Source organism: Canis lupus, chromosome 27 (assembly GCF_048164855.1).
Source record: "Canis lupus baileyi chromosome 27, mCanLup2.hap1, whole genome shotgun sequence".
NCBI classification, from domain to species: domain Eukaryota; kingdom Metazoa; phylum Chordata; class Mammalia; order Carnivora; family Canidae; genus Canis; species Canis lupus.
The window spans coordinates 30,494,058-30,516,885 of NC_132864.1; the positions used below are offsets into that span (position 1 = coordinate 30,494,058).

Here is a 22,828-nt window from a genome sequence, read left to right on the forward strand (position 1 = left end):
CAGACCACCTACCTCATTCAAGTCCTTCTTTTCCTCCTTCACAGCAAACTTGCCCCGCTTAGACCTTTCTTTCCTCCTCTCAGCCTCTTCCTCAGCTTCTTCCTCATCAGAGACCCCAAGAGTCCGCTTCCGACCAGGAGTGGTCTACAGCAAGAGGAGAGGGAATGTGAGGGGCCCTGTCAGCCCTTGAAGATTCTGTCAGGAAAAGATTCCATCTGGCCTAAAGAAGCAGTAACACTTGTGTGCTTCTCAGTTACCCCACAGCTGAGCCTCCCCTGACATTACTCAGTATACAGCAACCTCCTGGTCCCTGTGCCCACAAGGACCTTTGCTCAAAGCTGTCATAGGGGGAGCTTCTCAGTTTACTTCTCCGTTAGCCTCCCTGGCACCAGCTGTGCCCTCCCTGAAACATGCTGCCCACTGCTGCAACCCACCACGGCTTTCACCAGGCTGCCAACCTATGCCCATACCACAGAAGCTGGTGGAGGGGACTCAAATTTATGGCAGATCAAAACACAAAGGGAATACTGAAGAGCTCCCTGGACAGGAAACCAACATGCTCTGTGCCCTGACCAGAGAAAGTCCCTTTGGCTATTGAGACTCCTCCTTAGGGGCAACAGGAAGCTTGAGGTTTGATCTCCAAAAAGGCTCCCCCAGTACAGCTTTGACACAGCCTGATACCGTTCCTAGACCACTGAGGGTAGGCTTGGAGCTGGAAGAGGAAAAGCATCTCACTGGGGAGAGTTTACTGGGTGGCTCTGGCTTCTTGACCACTGGAGTCTTGATGGCTCTGGGAGCAGGGACCTCCCGAGGGCTCTTGGCGTTGGGTAGCAGAGATGGTGACAGTGGCTGCACCATAGGAGTGGGCCGGGGCGCAGTCTTAGCCGGTGTGTTAGCAGGCTTTCGGGGTGCCTCAGGTGGTTGCAGCAGCCTGGATGTACTGGCCTCCTCCCGAGCTGCCAGGGTAGAAGGCTTAGGGGTACTGCTGATAACAGGAGCCTTTCGGGGCTGGCTAGCTGGCCTGGGAGCCTGCAGGGAAGGAGGTCTGCTTGGGGCATTCTTAATCACAGCAGGTAAAGGAGGCGACCGAGGTCGCTGAGGTCTACGTGCAGGTTCCTAAAAGAGAATGGAACAGAGTGAGAACACTTATCCTAGCACAAGACACCTAAGGAAAAGTCACCAACCACCCCCCCACACACACCTCCTGGCTTTACCTCTGTAGAAGGTCTGGTGGTCACTTCCAAAGGCAATTTCTTCAGGTCAGCTTGGGAGCGGATAGGTGTGGTTTTCTGCATGGCAAAAATGATGAAGTTGTTTGTTTATCTTGGTACATTCAAGCAAACTCTCTGGATCCCTACTGTGTCTGGGACAGTGGGCAAATAAAAAAGAAAACCTAGACCACAGTCCTACTATTATAAGAGACTCACTCTCATTGGAGAGACAAAAAATACAAACACTAAATCATCAGGATTCTATGTGACTAATCTAGCAACTGAGAGACCAGGAGAAAGTGTCAATGGACTAAATTCCTATAAAAGCAGCCAGAAAAGTTAGGAAACGTATGATAGAAAAGGCCAGAAAGGACAAGTGGGATTCAGTAGGCAGGGAGGCAGGTGTAAGACATCCAGGTTAGTGCAAACATCTGCACAGACAAAGAAGCCAGAAAAGAAAAAGCCTTTTTTCTAATAAAAATGATAGAGGAGGGGGATCCCTGGGTGGCTCAGCGGTTTGGCACCTGCCTTTGGCCCAGGGCATGATCCTGGAGACCCGGGATTGAGTCCCACATCAGGCTCCTGGCATGGAGCCTGCTTCTCCCTCTGCCTGTGTCTCTGCCTCTCTCTCTCTCTGTTTTTCATGAATAAATAAAATATTTTAAAAAAATAAAAATAAAAACGATCGAGGAGTAATACCATAAATATGTCTCAAAAACTTGACAAATCAATTAAGAAAATGAGAATAAGCTATTCTGAAACAAATGGCAGAGTAAAACACTCTCCAAATCAAAAATAAGAAATTCAAATCATAAGATGTATATTTTTGCCTGTCAAATTTGCAAAAAATACTTTAAAATAAATGTACTGCTTACAAAAAAACCAAACTAATACATCTCCTGGAGAATAACTTGGAAGTAGTTATAAAAAGCCACAAAATTTTACAAACCCTTTTGACCCTTTCAAATTCACTTCTAGAAAAATATCCCAAGTAAAGTATGCACTAAAAAAAAATGTGACATGTCATGGCATAGGATTTCCACTTTATTATATATATTCATGTGTACACAAGCAATCATAAAAAGTTAGAAGGGTATTGTCAGTTAGTGGTGGTTACCTCTATACTAGAATACTTATTTTCTGACCACGTTGGAATACATAAAACAGCAGTTTGATTTTTAAAAATGATGATCATGGTGTACCCAAAAACCAGGGAGCCACTGAAGGTTCCTGTTCCATCCCAGAGAGACCTGACACAATGCTGGCTTTGCCCACTGCCCACAACACACGCACCTGGAGGGCCTCTAGCTTCTCCTGCTGTTGGCGAATTTTCTCTGTCAGCTGCTTCTGCTTCTCTTCTTGTGTCTTCAGGTCTTTTCTGAATGTCCCCAGGGGAACCTTCTGCTTCTGTTCAGAAGCCTCACATCTGTAGAAAGAGAGTGTTAGGGAGGTTGTGCCAAAACAGAACCCTAGGCAGGACACGGTCCTCTTTAGCCAACCCATGCTTTCACCACAGCAATGACCTCAAGGTTCCCAAATGTACAGAATTAATACTCACTGCAGGACAGACATCTATTCTTACTTCCAGAGCACTTATTATTTGCAGCAAGACAGAGACATGAGGATATTAGCACTGACCTCAAGATGCACAGCAAATTATTTGCCCAAAGGGTAGAAGGAATACAGTGGGGGAGAGAGAAGATACCCACAATCTCCTTGTTAGAGCAAGTGCTCACCGGTCCTGCTCAGGATCAGGGTTCATGGAGCAAACCCAGGTGTCAGGGTAATCTTTTTCCACAGAACTCAGCTGGAAGGGGAGGGTTCGCCACTTCAGACACAAATCTATGACACAGAAAACATCCCCACAAACATCAGTCATGCCCGCTAACAGTATCTATAAGCAGGTTCCCAAGGCAAAGATGCTCCCAACTTTCCATGCAAAGATCTTTACTCAGGCTACAACCCTGCCTTCCTTGCAGAACAGTAATTCTCAGTGATTCCAGCAAGAATAGCCACTTTATATTGTGGATTCTCAATGTTCCCAGCCTCTCCACCTCCTCAAAAAGGATACTGGCTCAATCATCACTCGCACCATTAACAATGTGGTATCAAACCAAGTGAGGCTTGGCCAAGACACCTTCTACCTCATTCAGGAGGGACAGGTGGGACTTGACATAGCACCAAGACTGAGCTCCCAGGGCCATCACCAAACAGACTCATCCCCAGTGGGACCAAAAGTCCATGAATGTCAGTCAAGTCAGGAGGCCCGCAAGGGGAAAGAGAAAAAAGGCTCATGGACTGTGGTGGAGAGTCAGGAGGAGGTTCCGACCACCAGCTCACCACACTGGATGGTGGTTGGGATTTCCATAGCTCTCCGGCGCTTGTAACGTAGCTCACTGGATGGAGGCTGGTTCCAGTTGGCAGAGAGGTAGCCAAACTCATCCCAGAACTTGATGATTCCCCTCTGGGCTGGAAAGCAAACACCCACACAACATATCAGGAGGCAGCTTCTCACTCTTCCTAAATTTACACCATTGGGCACTAAGAGTATCCTAAGGTTGGAAGTGAACAGAAAGGGAATTACCAATGGCAATGTCCTTCCAATACTGTGCCAGATGCTCCCCCATTGCCCGCAACAGGTGCCGGTACTCCTTGGCATCAGCAAAGTCCTGCTTGTTGTGTGTAGGTTCGAGGACCAGGTAGGGCACATCAACAACCCCAACAACCCCACCACATGCCCTACAGGGAGAAGATGACAGAGCTCTGTCACCCCACTGACCAAACACATCCTGTCATCTGCCTAGGGCTGAAAAACTCTCTTTGGGCAATACTCACATGCCCCCTTCCAGCTGTGGGCCCACTTTCTCATACATCTTGATCAGGCGGCTACAGTTATAGATGAACATGCCATCCAGGTCCCGGTGTTCAATGTTGACCCCAAAAACAAAATTCAGTTCCTTAGGTTCTTTAAGTGCTCTGAGAAGACACAAGATGAATTTAAGCAGATCAACCCATTAATACAAAAACACCATGGTCTTTAAGATATGCTAGCTTAAGCTTAAACTTGAGACACGTTAAGAAAAAAAAACATGCAAGTTTTGCATTTCCAGTCAATGTGTAACTTGTTAGATTTGATAGGGATACAGTGCTGCACAGTGACTCTACGCATCCCTACATAAAAGCATAGGACTTTGGCTTCTGGTTACAAAACAGGATGGGTTTAGGTATGAATGGGATACTTTGAAGCTGCTGCAAACCTCTGGAAAGATAGTTACATGGTGGACTAAACACAAGGTTATACCTACTCCACTAATGTGACAGTAGTTAATTTTTAAAAAGTAAAAAATTCACCAGAACGAGAACATTTAGAAGAGACTCTCCTGTGATAAATAACAAAATCATGGAGCTGAAAAGAAGATGTATGAGCAGTGTACTGACTCAGAAGAATCCGGAAACCTATGCCTGTGGCAGGAAGGCCAAGCAGCAGCAATGCAGGAATTGAAATCCAGAGACCCGGGATCCCTGGGTGGCGCAGCGGTTTAGCACCTGCCTTTGGCCCAGGGCGCGATCCTGGAGACCCGGGATCGAATCCCACATCGGGCTCTCGGTGCATGGAGCCTGCTTCTCCCTCTGCCTGTGTCTCTGCCTCTCTCTCTCTCTCTCTCTCTCTCTCTGTGACTATCATAAATAAAAATTAAAAAAAAAATCCAGAGACCCAAGAAGCTCCAAACATAAGATGAGACGTGGAGATAATCTAATTAGCTAGGATGACCCATTCTAGACGAAAAAGGTCCAGAACTCAACCTATGCATTATTCCACATTTGTATCCAGGGGTAAAATATTAAGAGTAGATATTACCAGATGGTACAAACATAAGCGAGTTTTAAAGTCGTATTTCTTAAAAAGGTATGTGTTTTATAAGTTTCATACAAATGAGCATTTTATAAATCCTTTAAATGAATAGGAGAAAAAAGAAGAGAGGAGAGAGAGAAAAAATAAGAAAGGAAGAAGAAAGAGAGGGAGGGAAGATAGAACGGGAGTTGCCAGGAAAGAAGGTCTGGGTTCTCTATCAGGGATTGGCCCCGCTCTGCCTTTTCCTAGCTCAGGAAAAAAACCTGCAGTGGGCATTTAACAAGCATTTGGGATCACAACATCAATGGTGCTCTCAAAGCATTCGTTGTAATAAAATGGCAACCTCACAGGGTGGGGAGAGATTCCCCAAGCTCTTTAATTGTCAATAATGAGTGCTATATAACTAAAAAAAAAAACAAAAGCCAGCCCTGGCACTCACCGCTGTTTGGCCTCCTTGATCCGCTTTTTGACATCGGCTTCTCTGCGCAGAGTAATGGCTGTGTTCTGGACCTGCCTCAACATCACCTGAAAATGTACAATGGCACCAGGTGAGTGGAGGAGGGGCTCTGGGCCCGCAGCAATGTTATAACAAACATCTGAAATTTCTCATTTTAAATCACATGGATTCAAAACCACACTTAAGAGATTTACTTCTTTAAAAACTCAAACTGACAAACTCAGAAGCTGTGCTTCACTTGACTAGGCTGACTTGAAGGAACAAACACTCCAACTGAAATAGTAAGTCTACAGAAATGTATGTCAGAGAGTGGTAAAGAGAACTGCTCAGACCCCTTACCTACTGTGTGTGACCTGGGGCAAGTGACCATCTTCACTTCAATTTCCCTTTCCATAAACTGAGAATACTACCAGTGGTCACTTTATATGGTTGTCAGGATGTTGAAATAAATGATTGGCCAAGATTCTGCCACACAGTGTGTTCAACAGTGATTACGGAAACATCTTAACATCCCATTTTTCAGCTTTAGAAGGAGTTCATGACTAGCCTGATCCCAGGCCAGCTCTGAGATACTAATGCCAGAAATGCAAGAGAAGAGCTGTACAGATCAGGGGCCTTACCCTTGAGTCTCGAGTAAGGTCTCCACCTAGGCGAACTTCTAAGGTCCGAGCTTTGCTCTCCGCCTCCCGTGCCTTCTCCTCAGCTGAAATCCAGAAGAAATCACAGTGTAGATCACAAAGGTTCAAAAACACTTAGTCTTCCATCCTGAATGCCACAGTATAGCACTTGCTAAACAAGATGTATGTACACCGCCAAGGAACAGGAGTGCTAGGAGAGCAGCCTCCCTGGCTGGAATGCAGTCAGTACAAAAAGGAAAATCCTTTTGTTTGGAGGCCCCAAAGAAAACAGGCACTATTTATACTTGAGACATGTTTTTTAAACTTTACAAATGAACCAGAACAGGTCAAAAACTACCCAAGGCAACAGAGTTACATCCTCAGCAGGAGCTGGAAGTTATCAAAGTCCTCAGCCAATCACTCTCCATCAAGCAGCCAAGAAGCCCTGTCAGCATGAGAGACCTTGAGATTTTTGCCCTGCAGTCAGAAAAACCAATTTCACAAGTATTTGGGCCAGAGGATAGTGTGAGATTCTTCACTCTGGGCAAGCCAAGGAACTGACACTGTTTTAGATAAGTCCCTATAAATGGCTGATGAAGAGAAAGTAGAATCTGGGGAGAAAAACTGCTGAAAGGATTGGCATGCAGGGGGAGGGGTGCAAGAGGAACTAGACCAGTGGTTCAGGAGAACAGTTTGCCTCTGGATGCTAGACAGAGCTTTTTGTGGATCCTGCTTTGGCCACAACAAGTATTCCCCGGACAACCCCAACCTGATCCCCCTCCTGCCCAGTTGGGGTGGGGGTTTGTGCATTACCAATCCGTGCTACATGCTCAGCTTTCTTCACCTCCTGCTCTGCACGAGTCTTGAAACGGCTTGATGTGTACTTGTACATCCTGAACAGGGGAAAAAGCAACCTGAAGACTCAAGCAGCAGTGGGGTAGGGCAGCAACATGAGCAATGCGGGAAGCACCCTGCCTTCCTGCCTCCTCCCAAGTTACACTGTACTCATGATGAGTTAAAAACAAAGTTATTTTAGCAAACAACTCAATTCCTTATTCCACCTGCCCCTTGCTCCCATCTTTGATAAGCAACCCCACTACTCACCAGGTGTGTCATTAATCCCACAGCAGAAACAAATCTCAGCAATCAGCCAGGGCCTTTGTTCTCCTGTGTAGTGTCTATAGGCCCCTTGGCCCTGAAGCTGAGAGGCTCAGACAGATCACTGTGCCAGGCAGAGCACCCTCCATGTCACAGAAGGCACTCATACTCAATGAACTTCACGAGCCAACCTCCATAGCTCATCAGCCATCTGTGTCCCTCCCTCAGGACTTAGAAGTTTCTACGCAGTAAATCAAGGAGCTTAAAGGCCCAAATGCAGACAACACTGTCAGAGCCTCTTATCCATCACTCCTAGCATCACTCCAACAATGCCCCAGACATAGAGCCAAGGCCCCATCCTTAGCTCAAGGGAAACAGCAGACCAGGGTGGGCAGGCCCCTACCTGGGCTTATATAGGCAGCAGGAGAGCCTCTTGGTCTGCACCTTGTGCCCGTGGATGAAGATCCGCATCCGGGGATCAATATAGAGCACAGCTGCATAAGCGCGGAAGGAGCGCCGCTCTGGCTTCCTAGAGGTGGCAGGAAGAGGAGTGCTATCACCTACTCTACAGCCAGCTTGACCAAAAGTATGGCAGGACAGCCTCTCTGCAGGCTGTCCACCTCACATCTTGGCTTTTCTCACCAGCCTGAAGCACTGCTCCCTCAGTGTGAGCAGCATACCCCTCACATCACCAGCATAAGCACTCCACAGACACCAGACCCAGCCCAACCACCCTAAACCCAGGAAATCCTTTCCCATCTCTAGGCTCAGTTTCCAAATCAAGGAGCTGGAGCAAGAGATCATCAATCTTTTCTTTTGACTTAGCTGAGGAGCTGCTATCCTATTCATCCTCCTACTTGTAAGAAAACACTGAGTGCTCAGCTTCATCAACTCCAAGAACTGAGAAATTCAGGAAATGAGCTCCCTCCTCTTTCCCTGAAGTCACCTTCTAAGCTCTCCCTCAGAGAGAAAACGAACATCAGTTCCAAACCTTCCCTCCCATTCCAGCCACACTCACGTGCCCTCTGGGGAAGTCTCTGCCATCTGGATATCTCTTGGATTTGAGATTATGTCTAGCTCTGGCTCTCCGTTATCCATGAGTTTGAGATTGAAGATGATCACCAGTGTTCCTGGGAAACAAATCCTCCTTTCATCCTGCAAGGCACCCCCTGCACAACCCCATACTATTCATGGCTCTGGAGCTCTTGGATTCTCGGAGCTGTAAGTTCAAAGCCTACTTACCACTGTCCCCAGGAATCTTCATGAACTGAGTCATAACTTCCTCCTCATTGCGGAAGGGAGAATACTTGTAGATGAGTTCTGTCTCGATGGCAAACTTCTCCACGTTGTCTGTGACAGGTTCCCGGGTCCGAGCATTCCAGGTGGGCAATGGAACTATCACCTATGGAGAAAGCACAAGCAGATGCTTTAAGGGAGGACCCAGAACAAGTTTCTCCCAAAATGTGCACCGATCTTGTTCCTTTCTCTCCATAATGGCTCCACATTGCCCCAGAGAGGAGGTCCAAGCTTTGCAGCCTACCACCAGAGACTCTGTGGCTTCTACCCCTTCCCAAGACTCAGCCTCATAGCACCAGGTCCTCTGGGATATGCTGATTTATGCCGTGGGGGTCCCTGCATGGGCAGTTCCCTCCTTGGGATAGCCCTGGCCATTCTCCTTACTTGGTAATTATTCTACTCTTTCTACTATTGAAGAGATACTTGTACTTATCTAGTGAATCTGAAGACACATATATACTGACAACTCATCAATTCCACTCCCAGGTTATAACCTAGAAGCTTCTGTACATATGTACCAGCAAACATATAAGAGTTAACAAAAATTTCAAATAAAGACTGGAAAAGTTGTATTACTGTATATTTATACGAATGAAATAGTGTGTAGTAATGACAATGGACAAACCAACAGCTACTAGCATCAACATGGATGAATCTCAAAAAACAATGTTATATACAGAGTGCCTGAGTGGCTCAGTCAGTTAAGTGTCCAAGTGTCCAACTCTTGATTTTGGCTCAGGTCATGACCTCAAGGTGGTGAGATCAAGCTCCGTGTTGGACTCTGCACTGGGCATGGAGCCTGCTTGAGATCCTCCCTCTCCCTCTGTACACCCTGTACTAAAAAACAAACAAAAAACCAGTGTACATGAAAATGGCAAAAAACAGGAAAAAAAAAACCCCACTGTATGTTATGTGCCCACTATATAAATGTCATAAAACAGACAAAACTATTATTCAAGAATGCATATATAACACAGATACCAAAACTATAAAGAGAAACACGGAAATGATCATTACAAAAATTACCTAAAGGCAGTTCCTTCAGAGGTGCAGTAAGGAATATTACTAGTGAGGGGCACACTGGGGGCTTCTAGTATCACTCCACTATGGCAGCTACCTGGGTGTTCACTTTATAATTATTCTCTCAACTGTACCTGTGTTTTAATACACACTATTCCATATTACGGAACAATCTATGTTTATGTTTTTAAATATCCTACCTGATTGATAGAGTGATAAAATTGCACCTCAATAAAACTGGGGGAAAAAAATCCTACTCTGTCTTCTAAAACCCTACCCTCAAGTGCCACACCCAGAGGCTTAGATGTGCTCCTCTCCCAGACAGCTGCCCACAAGCCCTGTGGATAGCTGACTGCTTGATTCCCTCTGTAAAGCTAACCAGTCCAGGCACCCCGAAGGTTCAAATCAAATTGCCCACCCTGAGGGAAAAAAAGACTCTATTTTAACAAGTGCCAGAGTGATAAACTGTTAAGGGTTCTGAAACATTTTAGTTTTTCCTAAGAAGCTTTCTGCCTAATGGTATTCATCCCTGGAGCTGGTTTGGACACATTCCTACCCAGTCAAAATGATCTTATTTTGAAATCTTGGCTGAGTTTGCACTAGAGTACAATCCAAAATAGTGACCTTCAAGCACCAAGTAAGGAAAAAATTTCAACCTAGCTTTTTTACCCGGGGAACTGAGTTCCATTTGTGTTCTGTGAATGTGTACCTTATTCTGCAACTCCCATTCTTCACAGCAGCCCCAGGTGACAACAGCATTACTTTACACAGCATACACTTCCACTGGCACCCATCCTGGCCATCAGGACACTTCTTTAGTTTCAATGTCACCACTACCCTGGTTTTCCTGTTAACCCATCTGGCCACTCCTATCTCTTCTGTGGCCGTCTCCTCTCCCTAGGAGAGAACATCCCTGAGATCTCAGGTGCTCTTCTCACTCTGCACACTTTTAGGTAAGCTCATCTGTTACCAAGGATCCCAGAGCCCAGGCCTCCCCACAAAAGCTCATGACCCAGACTTAACTTTCCAAGTCCAGGAGAAAATGACACTCTTCATCAAAGAGTAGGATGCCCCTCTCTTCCATTCTTCACTAGCTCCAAACAGCCCACCATGCCCCAGCTGCCACACTAGAACCTACATCATTCCCTTTTCCCCTCTCCACTAATCAAACACCAGATTTACAGGCCCCACATGTCAAAGAAATGACAATTCTTCCTAGCTCTCTCACCTTCCTGCTGCAGTCCTGGCATGCTACACACAGCTAGGGAATGTTAACTAGTCTACTCCAACACCTGTCTTTTCAATTCAGTTACCACACAATGACCAAACTGATTCTTTTTAAGAGAGATAAAATACGAGCAGGTAGAAAGGGGAAGAAGAGGGACAGAGAGAATTTAAAGCAAGCTCTACACCCAGCGTAGAGCCCAACACGAGGCTCGATCTCATGACCCTGAGATCACAACCTGAGATGAAATCAAGCCACCCAGGCGCACCCTGCCCCCCACCAAACTGGATCTTTTTAAAAGGGAATCTGATACTGCCACACCTTTGAAGGTTGCTGTTAGTAAAATCCCGCACTCACCAAAGCCCTGAGATCAAGCCTGACCTGGCCCTGCCTGCTCTCCAAGAGGCCACCACCTTTCTTCAGCTAGCCCCTCTGCCAAGTCCCTTCCCACAGCACATATGAGGCTTCAGGACCCTGAACACACCATTTCCATGAACTTGACCATCCTCCTCCCACTATCCACAGTCCATCAGAAAATTACTGAAAACCGAAGCCTGGACAAAAGTTCTTTTGCCCCACCTTCTCCCAGGAGCCTGCTTTTTCCAGCTATAGCACTTCTCTTACTGCATGCATGATAGATGAACTGATACAGTGCACCAAAAAAGCAAACAAAAACACTGGCTTGCCAGTGTTTGGTGGTGGGAAAAAAGACAGCTTTTCAGTCCCAATATGAACTAATATGCTACGATTTAAGCTCACATATAAACAGGGCCAGCACGAATTTAATCACAGCTAACCAAGAGAGATTAATCAGCTTGAAACCCTGACTGAGTTCACCTATTTACATGACATCTGTGGATTTCTGTCTGCAGACCCTCTCAGACCCCTCTCTAAAGTTCTGGCCACTTCTCACACATGAAAGGAAGAAAAGAGTCCAGTCTGAGGCTGGGCAGACTAAAGCTGTCTCTGATTCCCACAATGAAGAAGCAGAGACTTCACCACATCAGCTTTGTGGATGTCTGAACCACCACGCCGCAAAGAGAATCAACTGAGCATGTGTTTAGCTTACATACTTAATTACTGAAATGCTATAAAATCAAAATATTCTAGATTCATTAGGACTTCTTTCTAGCACATCAATGATGAGCTGGGGCTAAGTGTCATCTATCATTTAGCAAAGAGCTTACCATGATGTTTTCCATATACTTATCTGCTTCACTACCTGTCCAGGCCCTACAGGTATCTGACTCCACCTTCTGATATAAATGATTAAATCAACATATTTCTTCAAAAGGAAAATACCTTCATAACACATTCCACAAAATCACCAGCGTATGGAAAAAACAGTCTATTCCTAATATTAATTCCTATTACTATGGCAGGCTGTGATCTCTACCCACAGTCAAGTTAAAACACTCCACTTGATAAAACAACTCTTCATATTAACACCCTGCCAGACTGAATTCAGGCTGCAAGTCTAAAGAAGATACAAATCCAACTCTTGGTCCCTGCCATTTAATGGCCTCATTCTAATAGGCCTAATTCTATTCTCTGAAGCTTTGAGATTTTTACCTCCTCTCACACTAAGAGGTCTGCCTAACCCCTCAATCAGTTCGACTAACCAGCTAATCCCATAATGGGGCCATGGCTGCAATCCTGCAACCCCAATGAGCCCAGCATCACAAATAACTTAGGCAGACTAGGAAATGCGAGATGATGACTCAGACCACAAGGACAGAACCTACTTCATCAATGCCTTCCTCCTCATGAAAGGTCCGAGACAAGAAGAGGCAGGTCATGGTGTCTTCCTTCTTGGTGAAGAGTATAAAATCCTTCCCAATGCGCATTGAGCCCCTGAAAGGAAAGCAGAAATGGGTTATTCTCCCAGGGATTCAAAAACCCATCTGAAAAAGAAACAAATTCGCTCTCTGGACATGAGTGAAATTACCTTTCGAAGGCTCTCCTCAAGGCCTCCCTCCTTCCCAGGACCCTGAGATGATGAGGTCCACAGCCCTCATTTCCTCTACTCTTCCATCAGTTTTTGCTGTCCCTGACTCTACTTACCCACCTTACAGGGCTCCCTCACCACCCTTTTTGGACACATTCACCACAGATCATCAGCCCCAAGTTAGTCTCACCCCCAACCTACTGCCACAATGGTAAGTAATTCTGCTGCCCATGCATCAGGTTCATCTCAGCCACACAAGGGCTGCTGTACTCTTTGACTGAGCCACCACCAGATTTCCCTCCAGGAATCAATACCCTCAACACATCATCTTCCACACTGACCACATCCAGTTCCCACCTGATCCTTCCACCGTTGACACAAACTCCCTTCTCATTCAGTCATCAAATGGCAGCACCATCAAGGGTGTAGCCCACAATCTACTCTTATAAATCCTCAAAAAGAAACCAGTATGACCCTAAGGCTCAGCCAAATATAGGGGCTAACCATACACAACACAATTCTTAATCACAGTTTTTAAGAAGCCTATAATTGGCTCATGTCCTGTAACTACAATTACCTTCTCTCTCAAAACTGTTTTGCCACCTCAAGCTCATTATGCCATAGGCAGTCCCTACTTTTAGACACAAATGGTTTCTGGGAAATGTGCCTTGAGGCTGGGTTCCACAAGGCGAAAGTCCGAATGGAATCAACCGCTTCCTTCCTGTTTGGCCACATTAAATCTTCTGAGGAACAGGCAAGAACAGGCCTTTCTGGGCAACATGGAACAGGGCAGAAGTTCTAACAGTTCATTACCCACTGAACAATGGGGCTGTTTAACTCCTTTCTTCTGAGCAGCTTCTGGGGCTTTATGGTTGTTATCTCATTAGCCTTCATAATACCCCAGGGAGGGGATGGTAGTGGGAAGCCTCATTACTCTCTTCTATGTACGAATACAAACCAGGTTGGCAAGCCAAACACATAAATGAATGCCATGTCCCATTTCCCCAAATGCTCAGGAAAACGCCCAGGACACTATCCAGAGACACCCTGGGGGCTGCCAAGTTCTCTTTCTCCTCCTCCAGTTCCAAAGATGCTGGCAACACTCCTGACAGATTTCACAGCCCTCCTCCTTCTTCTCTGAAGCTTATGGATAGCAAAATGAGGCACATTACCTTGTTTTCTGTCAAAGCTTGCTCTTGCCCGAATTTGGCAAAAACTCTCACTTTGTGCTTCTTTCTTCCCTCTTTGATCCTGACCTGGGAGGCTGAAGAGCAACAACCCCAAAAATGCCACCTCTCTGCTGGCTTCATTGCTTCTCAGCCCTATTCTCACCACAAATCACTCCCTCCTGAAACTTTTCAACTTCTGAATTGGTTTCAAAATTACACTTTCAACACTAGATGGCTCCAACTCAATGGGTTCTCTACAAAACTCATTCTACTAAAATACGCTAATGACAACACTCAACTTCCTGGTCTTCTAAGCATGGTCAGAGTCACATTTTGTTTGCTCCTCAAACTTGCTCTGTAAGAGAGAATGTCAGAGAATAGGACCCCATTTTCTAGATTAGAAAACAGATATTCAGAGACATGAAATAGCTTGCCTGAGGCCACAGAACTGCTAAGACCAGGTAGAAGGAGGCTGGCCTACAATCCAGATAAGTTGGGGCTTCATCTTTCACACTGACTCTAAGAGACCTGTTATTGGGAATTTAGGGCACTAGCCCCAGAATCACCAGAATCCATAGACTCCTAGGCCCTACCCTAGATCTAGTGAATCAGGCCAGGAAACTGAATGGTGAGATCAAAGGAGAAATAAAACAATCCAGAAACTTGTCTAAGGCTCTCACAATAATAGGAGCATTTAATCCTTAACTTACCTAGCATGTATTACACTCCCAATTTACAAAGGAGGAAGTTGAGGCTCAGAGAAATAATTAAGTGGCTGAGATTTGGAATTTAATTTAATAGGACTGAAGTGAGATGGACAACAGCTCCAGCTTTGCAGCAGAAAGACCTGGTTCGTATCTCAGCTCTACACTCGGGCAAATATTTTTATACCTCTAGGCAAATCACTTCATCCCCATAAACCTCAATTTCCTCATTGGAAAATGATGATAAAAGGATTAAATGAAATCATCCTAGTAAAATTTTTAGCATAGTGCCTGGCACGTGGTAAGTACTTGTTATTACCATTTGGTTTCTCCCCTGAAAGACCAATTAAAAAGTCCAGGTACCATGTTCCTAATGTCTTTGAAAGCACACTCTTTCACTGCTACACATCCAAAGCACGCTGCATATGAGACACAACTGATTGTTGACTGACCAAAGCACCACCCTCTCTCAAAACAACACGTTTACTGGAAACGTGACTCAGAATCCCATTTGTACAAACTCCAATCCCACTAAATCTTATTCCATCCAAAGGTATGTACAGCTGGAAGTGAGCATTTCAGAAATAGAAACCTTTCTCTTGGGGCTTCACTCAAAATCAGAACAACACATTCCAAACACCAAACAAGTGGGAACCAAGGGCTGAGAAAGACCCAAGGGATCTGAAGACATTAGGTAAGTCCCTGCTACTGGGTCTAGCAGGACACAGGAGGAGAGATCATGTCCTCTGAGAGGGAGGGTTCAGATCTCTCTTACTCACCCTGGATCCCCCAGTGCCTGGGCTCAAAACATGACATGTGACAGGTGCTCAGGGAACACTGCTGAGAACACTGCTGTGCCATGAAGCAATTTCTCTACCATCTCAGATACTTCTAACCCTGCAAAACAACCACTTGCATCCTGAAACCATGGGGAAAAGTAAGAATTTTCGTCAGGAGGAGAGATGTGGTTCCAGAGCACATTGCCAAGAGAAACCTACAACTTGTTTCTCTCACCCCAAATGGTTTAGGCTGTTCATACTTTCAATCTGTAAGGAAAACTCGGCTAAACAACAGTTACTAAGTCCCCAAACTACCATTTCTTTCTGATTTTTCTTATGTTTCAGAGTTATACTGACTAAAGGATAAGGAATAGAAAAATTTCCATTGTACAGCAGCAGGAGAGCATGCTTGATTTTGTATTGAGTCCTATGATAGGCTTCTAGTATACTTACGATTTTAATCCATTCCCATACTGCCCAATCTGGGTGGACTCAGGTGTTCGCTTGGCTGACTTCCCAAACTGGATCACACTGGCAGCATCACCTAAAGTGGCAGGCACAAAAGAAAGTGAAATATTTGCATTTCTTCCCCAGGATCCTCACACAACTCAAAGGTCTCAGCCTTGTTAAATCTAAGCAGGGCTGCATGTCTACTAAAATCACTTTCCAAGGAAATTCACAACCATGAGGCAAAGGGAGGCAACCTCTGACTGGCCTGTCAGTACCGCCTATCACTATGACTTTCTTGTTACCAGAACATGGTATGAAGGCTGAGGGAGGCCTCTGTAGTTCCAGCTCCAGGATGTTGTGCAACCATGTCAAGAAACAGGTAATCTGACTGACTTTGGGTTGCCATTCAGATACTATCTACTATACTAGGACAAGACCTGGCAAATCCATTAGTGGAATTAAGCCTGAGATGTTGCAACAGACCTCTCTCTCTCCAGGTGGATCTTCTAGTCACAACGGTAAGGCAACAGAAAAACACAATGAGTATTCAGTAAAAAGAGTTACATCCTCCCCCAAAAGCAGTAATCATCTCATTACTTACTTGGATCCATTCCTGCTCCATCATCCAAAAAGCAAAGCATAAATCCTCCTCGAAGGTCCTCTCGCCTTTCTGTAAAAGAAGCAGTTGCTATTACTGCGAAATTACCTACCAGAGGGTAGCAACATGGGTAAGGTCAGAAGAAGGTGGGTCAATTTAACATCTGGGTACAAAGAGATTAGGACAAACCTAGCTCTTCCTTCTAATAGCCCTAGCTGGTAAATGTCAGGGCCCTTACTATCAAAGAAATACTTGGTCCACTAGACTAACCACACCTAGGACCGCTGAATATGCATGTATTTCCTTTTTCTTTTTAAAAATGTTATTTGAGAGTGTGCACACAAGTATGTTCATGGGAGGGGGGAGGTAGTGAAGCTGACGAGCCTGACGTGGGGCTTGATTCCAGGACCCTGAGGTCATGACCTGAGCCAAATGCAGACACTTAACTGAGCCACCCAGGAGCCTCTGAATATGCATGTATTTCAGGCAAACTTCAATCATCCTTCTGCCTCTCTCCACCTGGATTATTCCCACCTCTGCCCTCTGCTGTGGGCCCGATGCCACTAAAATTCTCCAAGTATTACACTGTCCTTATCAACACTGCTCAAATCAACAGGGCAAGTCCTTTGTGAGTTTGGGGTAGCCTTCAAACAATGTGATCATGTCAGACATGCTACAGGCTAAGGGTGTCAGCTACCATCCAGATGAACTGGTAAGTCTGTGTATGACTAACCCCAAGCTAACTCGAGTTTCTGGGCTATCTGTATTCACTGCTACCTCCTCTGCTTGATCAGTCCTTGAAATGGCCCCCCAACCTAAGAATGAGATGGCACAAGGTGCAGTGAGAGCTACCCACTTCCCAGTTGGACTTGCTTGACTAGAAAGAGGAACAGTCTTTTGACAAGAAGATTAAATCCTTTGATAGTGCAGCCGTGATAGGGCTTCCTGGTCAACAGGAAAGGAACAAAACAAACTGGCTGCCATTTTAGTGGGTGGAAGAAGAAACTCTTCTTTCAGGAGCTGTCTTCTGCAGCAGCAGGTGGTTACTCAAAGTAGTCTGGGTCTAAGCATGTCACAAACACTTAAGGAAGAGATGCTCAAATAGGGAAGAGGGCCATACTGGAATTCCCAAGGTGCCTATGACCAATGATGAGGATCATGTTGGTAAAGGAGGAACAGCACAGGATGCGGAATCAGGAGAGCACTTCTACCAAAAGGAAGATCTATATAAGGCACTACAGAAACAAGTTTGAGGCTGTTTTGGAGCCTAGTTCCTGAGTACTTTTTTTTGTCCCCTGCAAGCTGAAGTTCACCAACTTTATACAACGATCTAAGCTGAAGAATCTGTTTAAAATACTCTTTGTCCTCCCCTTGGGCTAAAGATTCAAGTGAGTCATCATCACCTTCTATCAAATGGACTAGTGTAATTTAAAATGTATTTCAAAAGTACTATAAACCACAGATTTTCAAGTATCATTAAGTGTTGAGGAAGCAGACTTTGCTGAAACATTAATAATAAGTGCTTTTTGAAAGTTCAAGAGCAAAGACCTTCCTGTAAATACTATCGGTAGCTAAGAAAATTTCTCCTTATGGAAGTGCCTTCTATCAGTGTGGAAATCTGGTAAGCAGGAGCAAGTGCAATAAAAGTGCAAAAAGCCTTCAAAGTTTCCTTCTGGAGGAAGCAAAATATCACATGGAGACTCAAACTAGGTCAGATACAGAGCATGGTAAAAGAAATCTAGCCAAGAGCCATCTGTTTTACACTTCAGCCATAAACATACATGTAGATTCTGCTTTGGGATCCAGAAATTGGTTCAAGTCAACTGCATCTGAAAAGTCCTCAAGGATCACTGGCATTTCTTGAACATCATATAGGAAGTTACTTTTAGGCCCCTGAGTTTCTTAGAACAGGATCTGCAGGCTGTCTTAACACATAATCATTACTTAACAGTGGGTCTAAAATCCCTTTCTTGTTCAAGGACTTCATTTAAAGATTTTTCATATGGTTTACAAAGGTAAGAGATCCACCGATAAAGGATCCTCCTGGCCACATAGTGATCAACAAGCCTATAAGCAGCTCATAGTACCCGAGTCCACAGGATCATATGCAACACTGCCTCAGGGTCAAGAGAGACCAGCTGGCACAGCAGTCACTTTGTAAATAAGCAATGTGGCCTCATCCCCTGGCTACTATGCTTATTCTACCAATCACTCATTTATTCAATGACTATTTACTGAGCATTTCCTCTGTGCCTGGCTCTGTGATGAAGACAAGATAAACAATGCAGATATGATCACTGCCCTCACAGAGCTTATGGTCCTATAGATGCTACTCTCTGTAGCAAATCAGTTAAGCAGAAGGGTTCAATCAGACGAGTAAGTAACAGCTAGAGCAAAATGTAGTGTGTATAAGAATCAGCTAAAGAACCCAGATTCTGGGCTCCACCCTGGAAAGTCTGTGTGGGTCTGAGGAGGTACCTAAGGATTTGCATTTCTAACAAGCTCCCACGTGATGCTGATGTTATCCATCAATGGACCACTCTTTGAGAAGCACTGAGCTAGAGAAACAAGAACTGGAAGGTTTTCCTGCTCAAAACTATCTTCCCAGACATTTCACCAATTACAGATGTATTCCTAACACCTGATACTTGCTTTGATCAATTGAGTGTTATCTGAAGCCTCCAAGCAAAGGATTTTGATGAAGGAGGGGGGAGTTCTAGAGATAGGAGACCAACCAGCTGCGAGTTGTATGGTCCCACTCCCATCGTACATCTTTGGAAGCAAGACAGGGAGAGAAAAGCCAAACTGCCTTCTTTATAGTTGTGCTTCAGATCCTGGTAGCAGCTATGTAAGATTATCAGAATGAGTTTGGAAAGATGCACATCTAAGCTCCCCCCAATATGGCTAAGTCTGGCTTATCCAAATTAGCCTGACTTCCCATCATCCAACTCCCACCAGGGAAAAGACAGGAAAAAGAAGAAATGTAAAATGGAGATAATAAAAGAGATGATAAAATAATGTCCTTAGCAGAAGTTATAATAAAATGACACTCAAGGGCAGCCCAAGTGGCTCAGTGGTTTAGCGCCACCTTCAGCCCAGGGCCTGATCCTGGAGACCCAGGATCAAGTCCCGCGTCGAGCTCCTTGCATGGAGCCTGCTTCTCTCTCTGCTTCTCTGTGTGTCTCTCATGAAGAAATAAATAAAATCTTTAAAAAAAAAAAAATGACATCCAAGTTCTTCATTATTCTTTTGAAATCTGGGTAATATTTATTTCAGTGCTCTAATTTCCCACTTACTAACCATGGTTTAGCATCACAAAGGAGATCTTTCTTTGAGGAGTTGCACTACCTATTTAAGGAAGTCAAGAGAGTCAATAAAAATACTGAATCTAAAAAAAAAAAAATACTGAATCTACTTCTGACAGGCACATTATTGTCTGGCCCCATCTAATAGGAATGCTTTGGGTAAATGAACACCTCTGTACTTCAAGAGTCTGGTTCCTTTGTCACTCTTCTTAGGTTTAAATACAATCTTTTAAAAAATGACTTTTTAGGGAATTCAAACAATCTGATATTTAAGGGGATTTCCAAGCTCATTATCAGTCTAGTCTCAGAATGGGAGACAAGAAAACACTTTCCCCTGTGTACTGACAGTAAGAACTTTATGGTACCAGGTATTACTAATTCTACTATTGCACTCATAAACTGAGGTTGCTTTTATTCCTCCTGTTGAATGTGTTAATTAAACTCTGAGGTAGAAAAGTGTAAAGTTAAGGACATTTCACCCAAGACTCCCAATCTTGAGGTATTTGGAGTAAATCAAGTCTTCCTCTAAAATGCTATAGTGCTTAGTACTTCTATCACACCATTTAATCCTTAACTGCCTTGACAGTTCCCTCAAGATCAAGTTATTATTCTCTAATCATCTACACAGTGCTGCCTCTCCAATTAAAGACTTAAGTTCTCTAATGAGAACTTAAAAAAGGCTCCATCACATCCTCTCTGGACTCTTCCCAAAGCACAATAGGAGTAAGAACACTGAGCACAGAATAAATACACAGCGGGCCTTTTTCATTTAAATTGAAATCCATTCTGTTGCAATCTAAGTGTAAAGGATTAAATTTTCTTCATGAAATTCACCCACCAAAGGTGGTAGGAGGAGACAGAGATGATGTGTTTAAAATGCTTTTTTCAAATAGACTCAGCTATGATGATTTGTCCTTTCAATATCACTTGGAGTAGACGCCTATTCTCTGCTTTACCATCTGTGCAACGATTAAAACAACATTTCTTTCAAAAGTAGCTGTAATTGCTCCTCATTAAAGCATACTTAAGATGTAAGATACACACTGTGACTTGGGAATGGTGCCTCCATTTGGCCTTAGGGTTTAAGTAACCATCTTCTAACACTCTTCTGCTGTGCCTCTGAGATGCATTCCTAACACCTGATATTTACTTTGTTCCTTTATTCTAAAAATAAAAGAAGTCTTATTTTCACCACTTTGGCATAGCCTTTTGAGCAGAAGGCTTTCAGAATTTAAGCAGTACAGCGACTTTTAGCTGTTCTGAATTATTTTCTTGCTCTAAAGTAATTCAGACATGAAAAATTTGTCATATAGGAGATTCTTCATAATTATATAACATTGGAGGTTCTGAAAATTATTTCTTAGTTGTGTGCTTTTTCCCATTTATCAAATGAATCCACAAAGAGGGGTTATTTGATAACTGCATATTCTCACAAAAACACTTTAAGTCTTCTCATAAGTTAGTGAGTGTTACTCAAGACTTCAGAAAAGTTTGTCAGAGAAACATTATATGCAGTCAAACTGGATTTAAAAGCCACCTTCCTCTATTTTGCTTCCAAATTTCTAGCATTCAAATTACCAAAAACATGCTGGTACAAACACTGAACAGGTAGCTAGAAAGCAAACTAAAAATAATAATTTAAAATTTTAAAAAAGCAAATGATGACTAAGAATTCTTCCACTGTTGTACCCACTCCAGAAAAAAAAGAAAGAGAAACTTACTACCAAACAGCAGAGCCAATTAAATAAGCAAAACAGGAAACATCATTAATATTTTTAAATTAGAGGGTGCCTTGGTCATTCAGTCAACTGAGCATCTGACTTCACCTTGGGTCATGATCTGGGGGTCCTGGGATCATGCCCAGGTCAGGCTCCCTGCTTGGCAGGAAGTCTGCTTCTCCCTCTCCCTCTGCCCCTCCCCCTGCTCATGCACTCACTTGCTCTCAAAGAAAATCTTTTTAAAAAGTCTTTCAAAAAAAAAAAAAAGTCTTTCAATTCCAAGCAAAGCAGCTGTCCTTCCCACCTGACACCTCTGCCTGAGAACATCTCCTCAGTAAAACCCCAGTGCCTACCCAGTTAACCCAACTATTTTATGCAACTGACACAGGCAACTCTCCAAGTCCTCAATGAGGTTTTAGAGAGAAAATGGCCTCTAACAAGTTCTCTCTTTGGCTGCAGGGACCAGTAAAATCAGCCAATCAGTAATCTAACCAGTAAAATCACCAGTACTTGGTCACTTCACGCCCCACTACTCTATCATCCCATTAAACTCTCAGTGGCTATATAAATAGATATAGGGGTGCCCCGAGGGGGGGTGGGCTCAGTCAGCTAAGTCAGGGGGGCTTTTGGCTCAGGTCATGATCTCAGGGTCCTGGGATGGAGCCCTACATCTGGCTCCCTACTCAGCAAGGAGTCTGCTTCTCCCTCTCCCTCCCTCTCTCACTATGTCGCTAACTCTCTCTTTCTCTCTCTCAAGTAAATAAAATCTCTTTTAAGAAAATAAATAGATCTATAGATCTGGGCACCATGTGTGAGTTTCCTTACACCAATATTCTTGGTTTCTACTACATGCCTGACCAGGGCTGCCCTGCTTCTACCTATGACCTGGAGTAATCATGCCATCTCTCCCCAGGCTCTTAGGCATTTCTTCTTAGACACAGCAAAAAATGCATTCAAAGGAACTGAACATTAGAAGAAAGGACTGATGTCTGACTTACCAGCGTAAATATCTATTCTGGTTGCATCAGCATCTCTGCAAAATTAAAAGGAAAAAAATCAAGATCCAAATGAATATAAATATTCATATACATACTGAATATAAAATATCAAACATCAAAATGCATAGTATTTTAAGTATGATGCATACTATTTTGAGTTTATTTTTAGAAAGTCATACAGAAATTCTGTATCCATTAAAGTACTCTCCCACTTGACAACTCTATTTTCCTTATGTGTGAAATATATTTCCCTATGTGTGAAGCTCTAAATTATTTAAAATAACCACACGACACATAGGGCCTAGATATTTTAATATGGATTTCACAGTAACAATATCTATAGAATAAGGAAGAACATTCCCTCTTACATACTAAAAAATTA

General features: G+C 44.0%; 1 protein-coding gene across 5 annotated transcripts in view; it reads right to left on the reverse strand.

Moving 5' to 3' along the window:
• Positions 1-22,828, reverse strand: part of MORC2 (MORC family CW-type zinc finger 2) — a 40,866-nt gene that overhangs the window by 8,574 nt on the left and 9,464 nt on the right. For all 5 annotated transcript variants that reach the window (XM_072803261.1, XM_072803259.1, XM_072803260.1 and 2 more), the window contains exons 3-20: positions 22,447-22,481; positions 16,429-16,497; positions 15,831-15,921; positions 12,523-12,631; positions 8,479-8,638; positions 8,255-8,366; positions 7,640-7,765; positions 6,952-7,031; positions 6,142-6,224; positions 5,504-5,589; positions 4,047-4,187; positions 3,796-3,950; positions 3,552-3,680; positions 2,948-3,053; positions 2,505-2,637; positions 1,215-1,289; positions 736-1,116; positions 13-144 (exon numbers count right to left, since the gene is read on the reverse strand). In XM_072803261.1, coding sequence (XP_072659362.1) covers positions 13-144; positions 736-1,116; positions 1,215-1,289; positions 2,505-2,637; positions 2,948-3,053; positions 3,552-3,680; positions 3,796-3,950; positions 4,047-4,187; positions 5,504-5,589; positions 6,142-6,224; positions 6,952-7,031; positions 7,640-7,765; positions 8,255-8,366; positions 8,479-8,638; positions 12,523-12,631; positions 15,831-15,921; positions 16,429-16,497; positions 22,447-22,481 — 2,203 coding nt within the window. The remainder of the gene's footprint in view (positions 1-12; positions 145-735; positions 1,117-1,214; positions 1,290-2,504; positions 2,638-2,947; positions 3,054-3,551; positions 3,681-3,795; positions 3,951-4,046; positions 4,188-5,503; positions 5,590-6,141; positions 6,225-6,951; positions 7,032-7,639; positions 7,766-8,254; positions 8,367-8,478; positions 8,639-12,522; positions 12,632-15,830; positions 15,922-16,428; positions 16,498-22,446; positions 22,482-22,828) is intronic.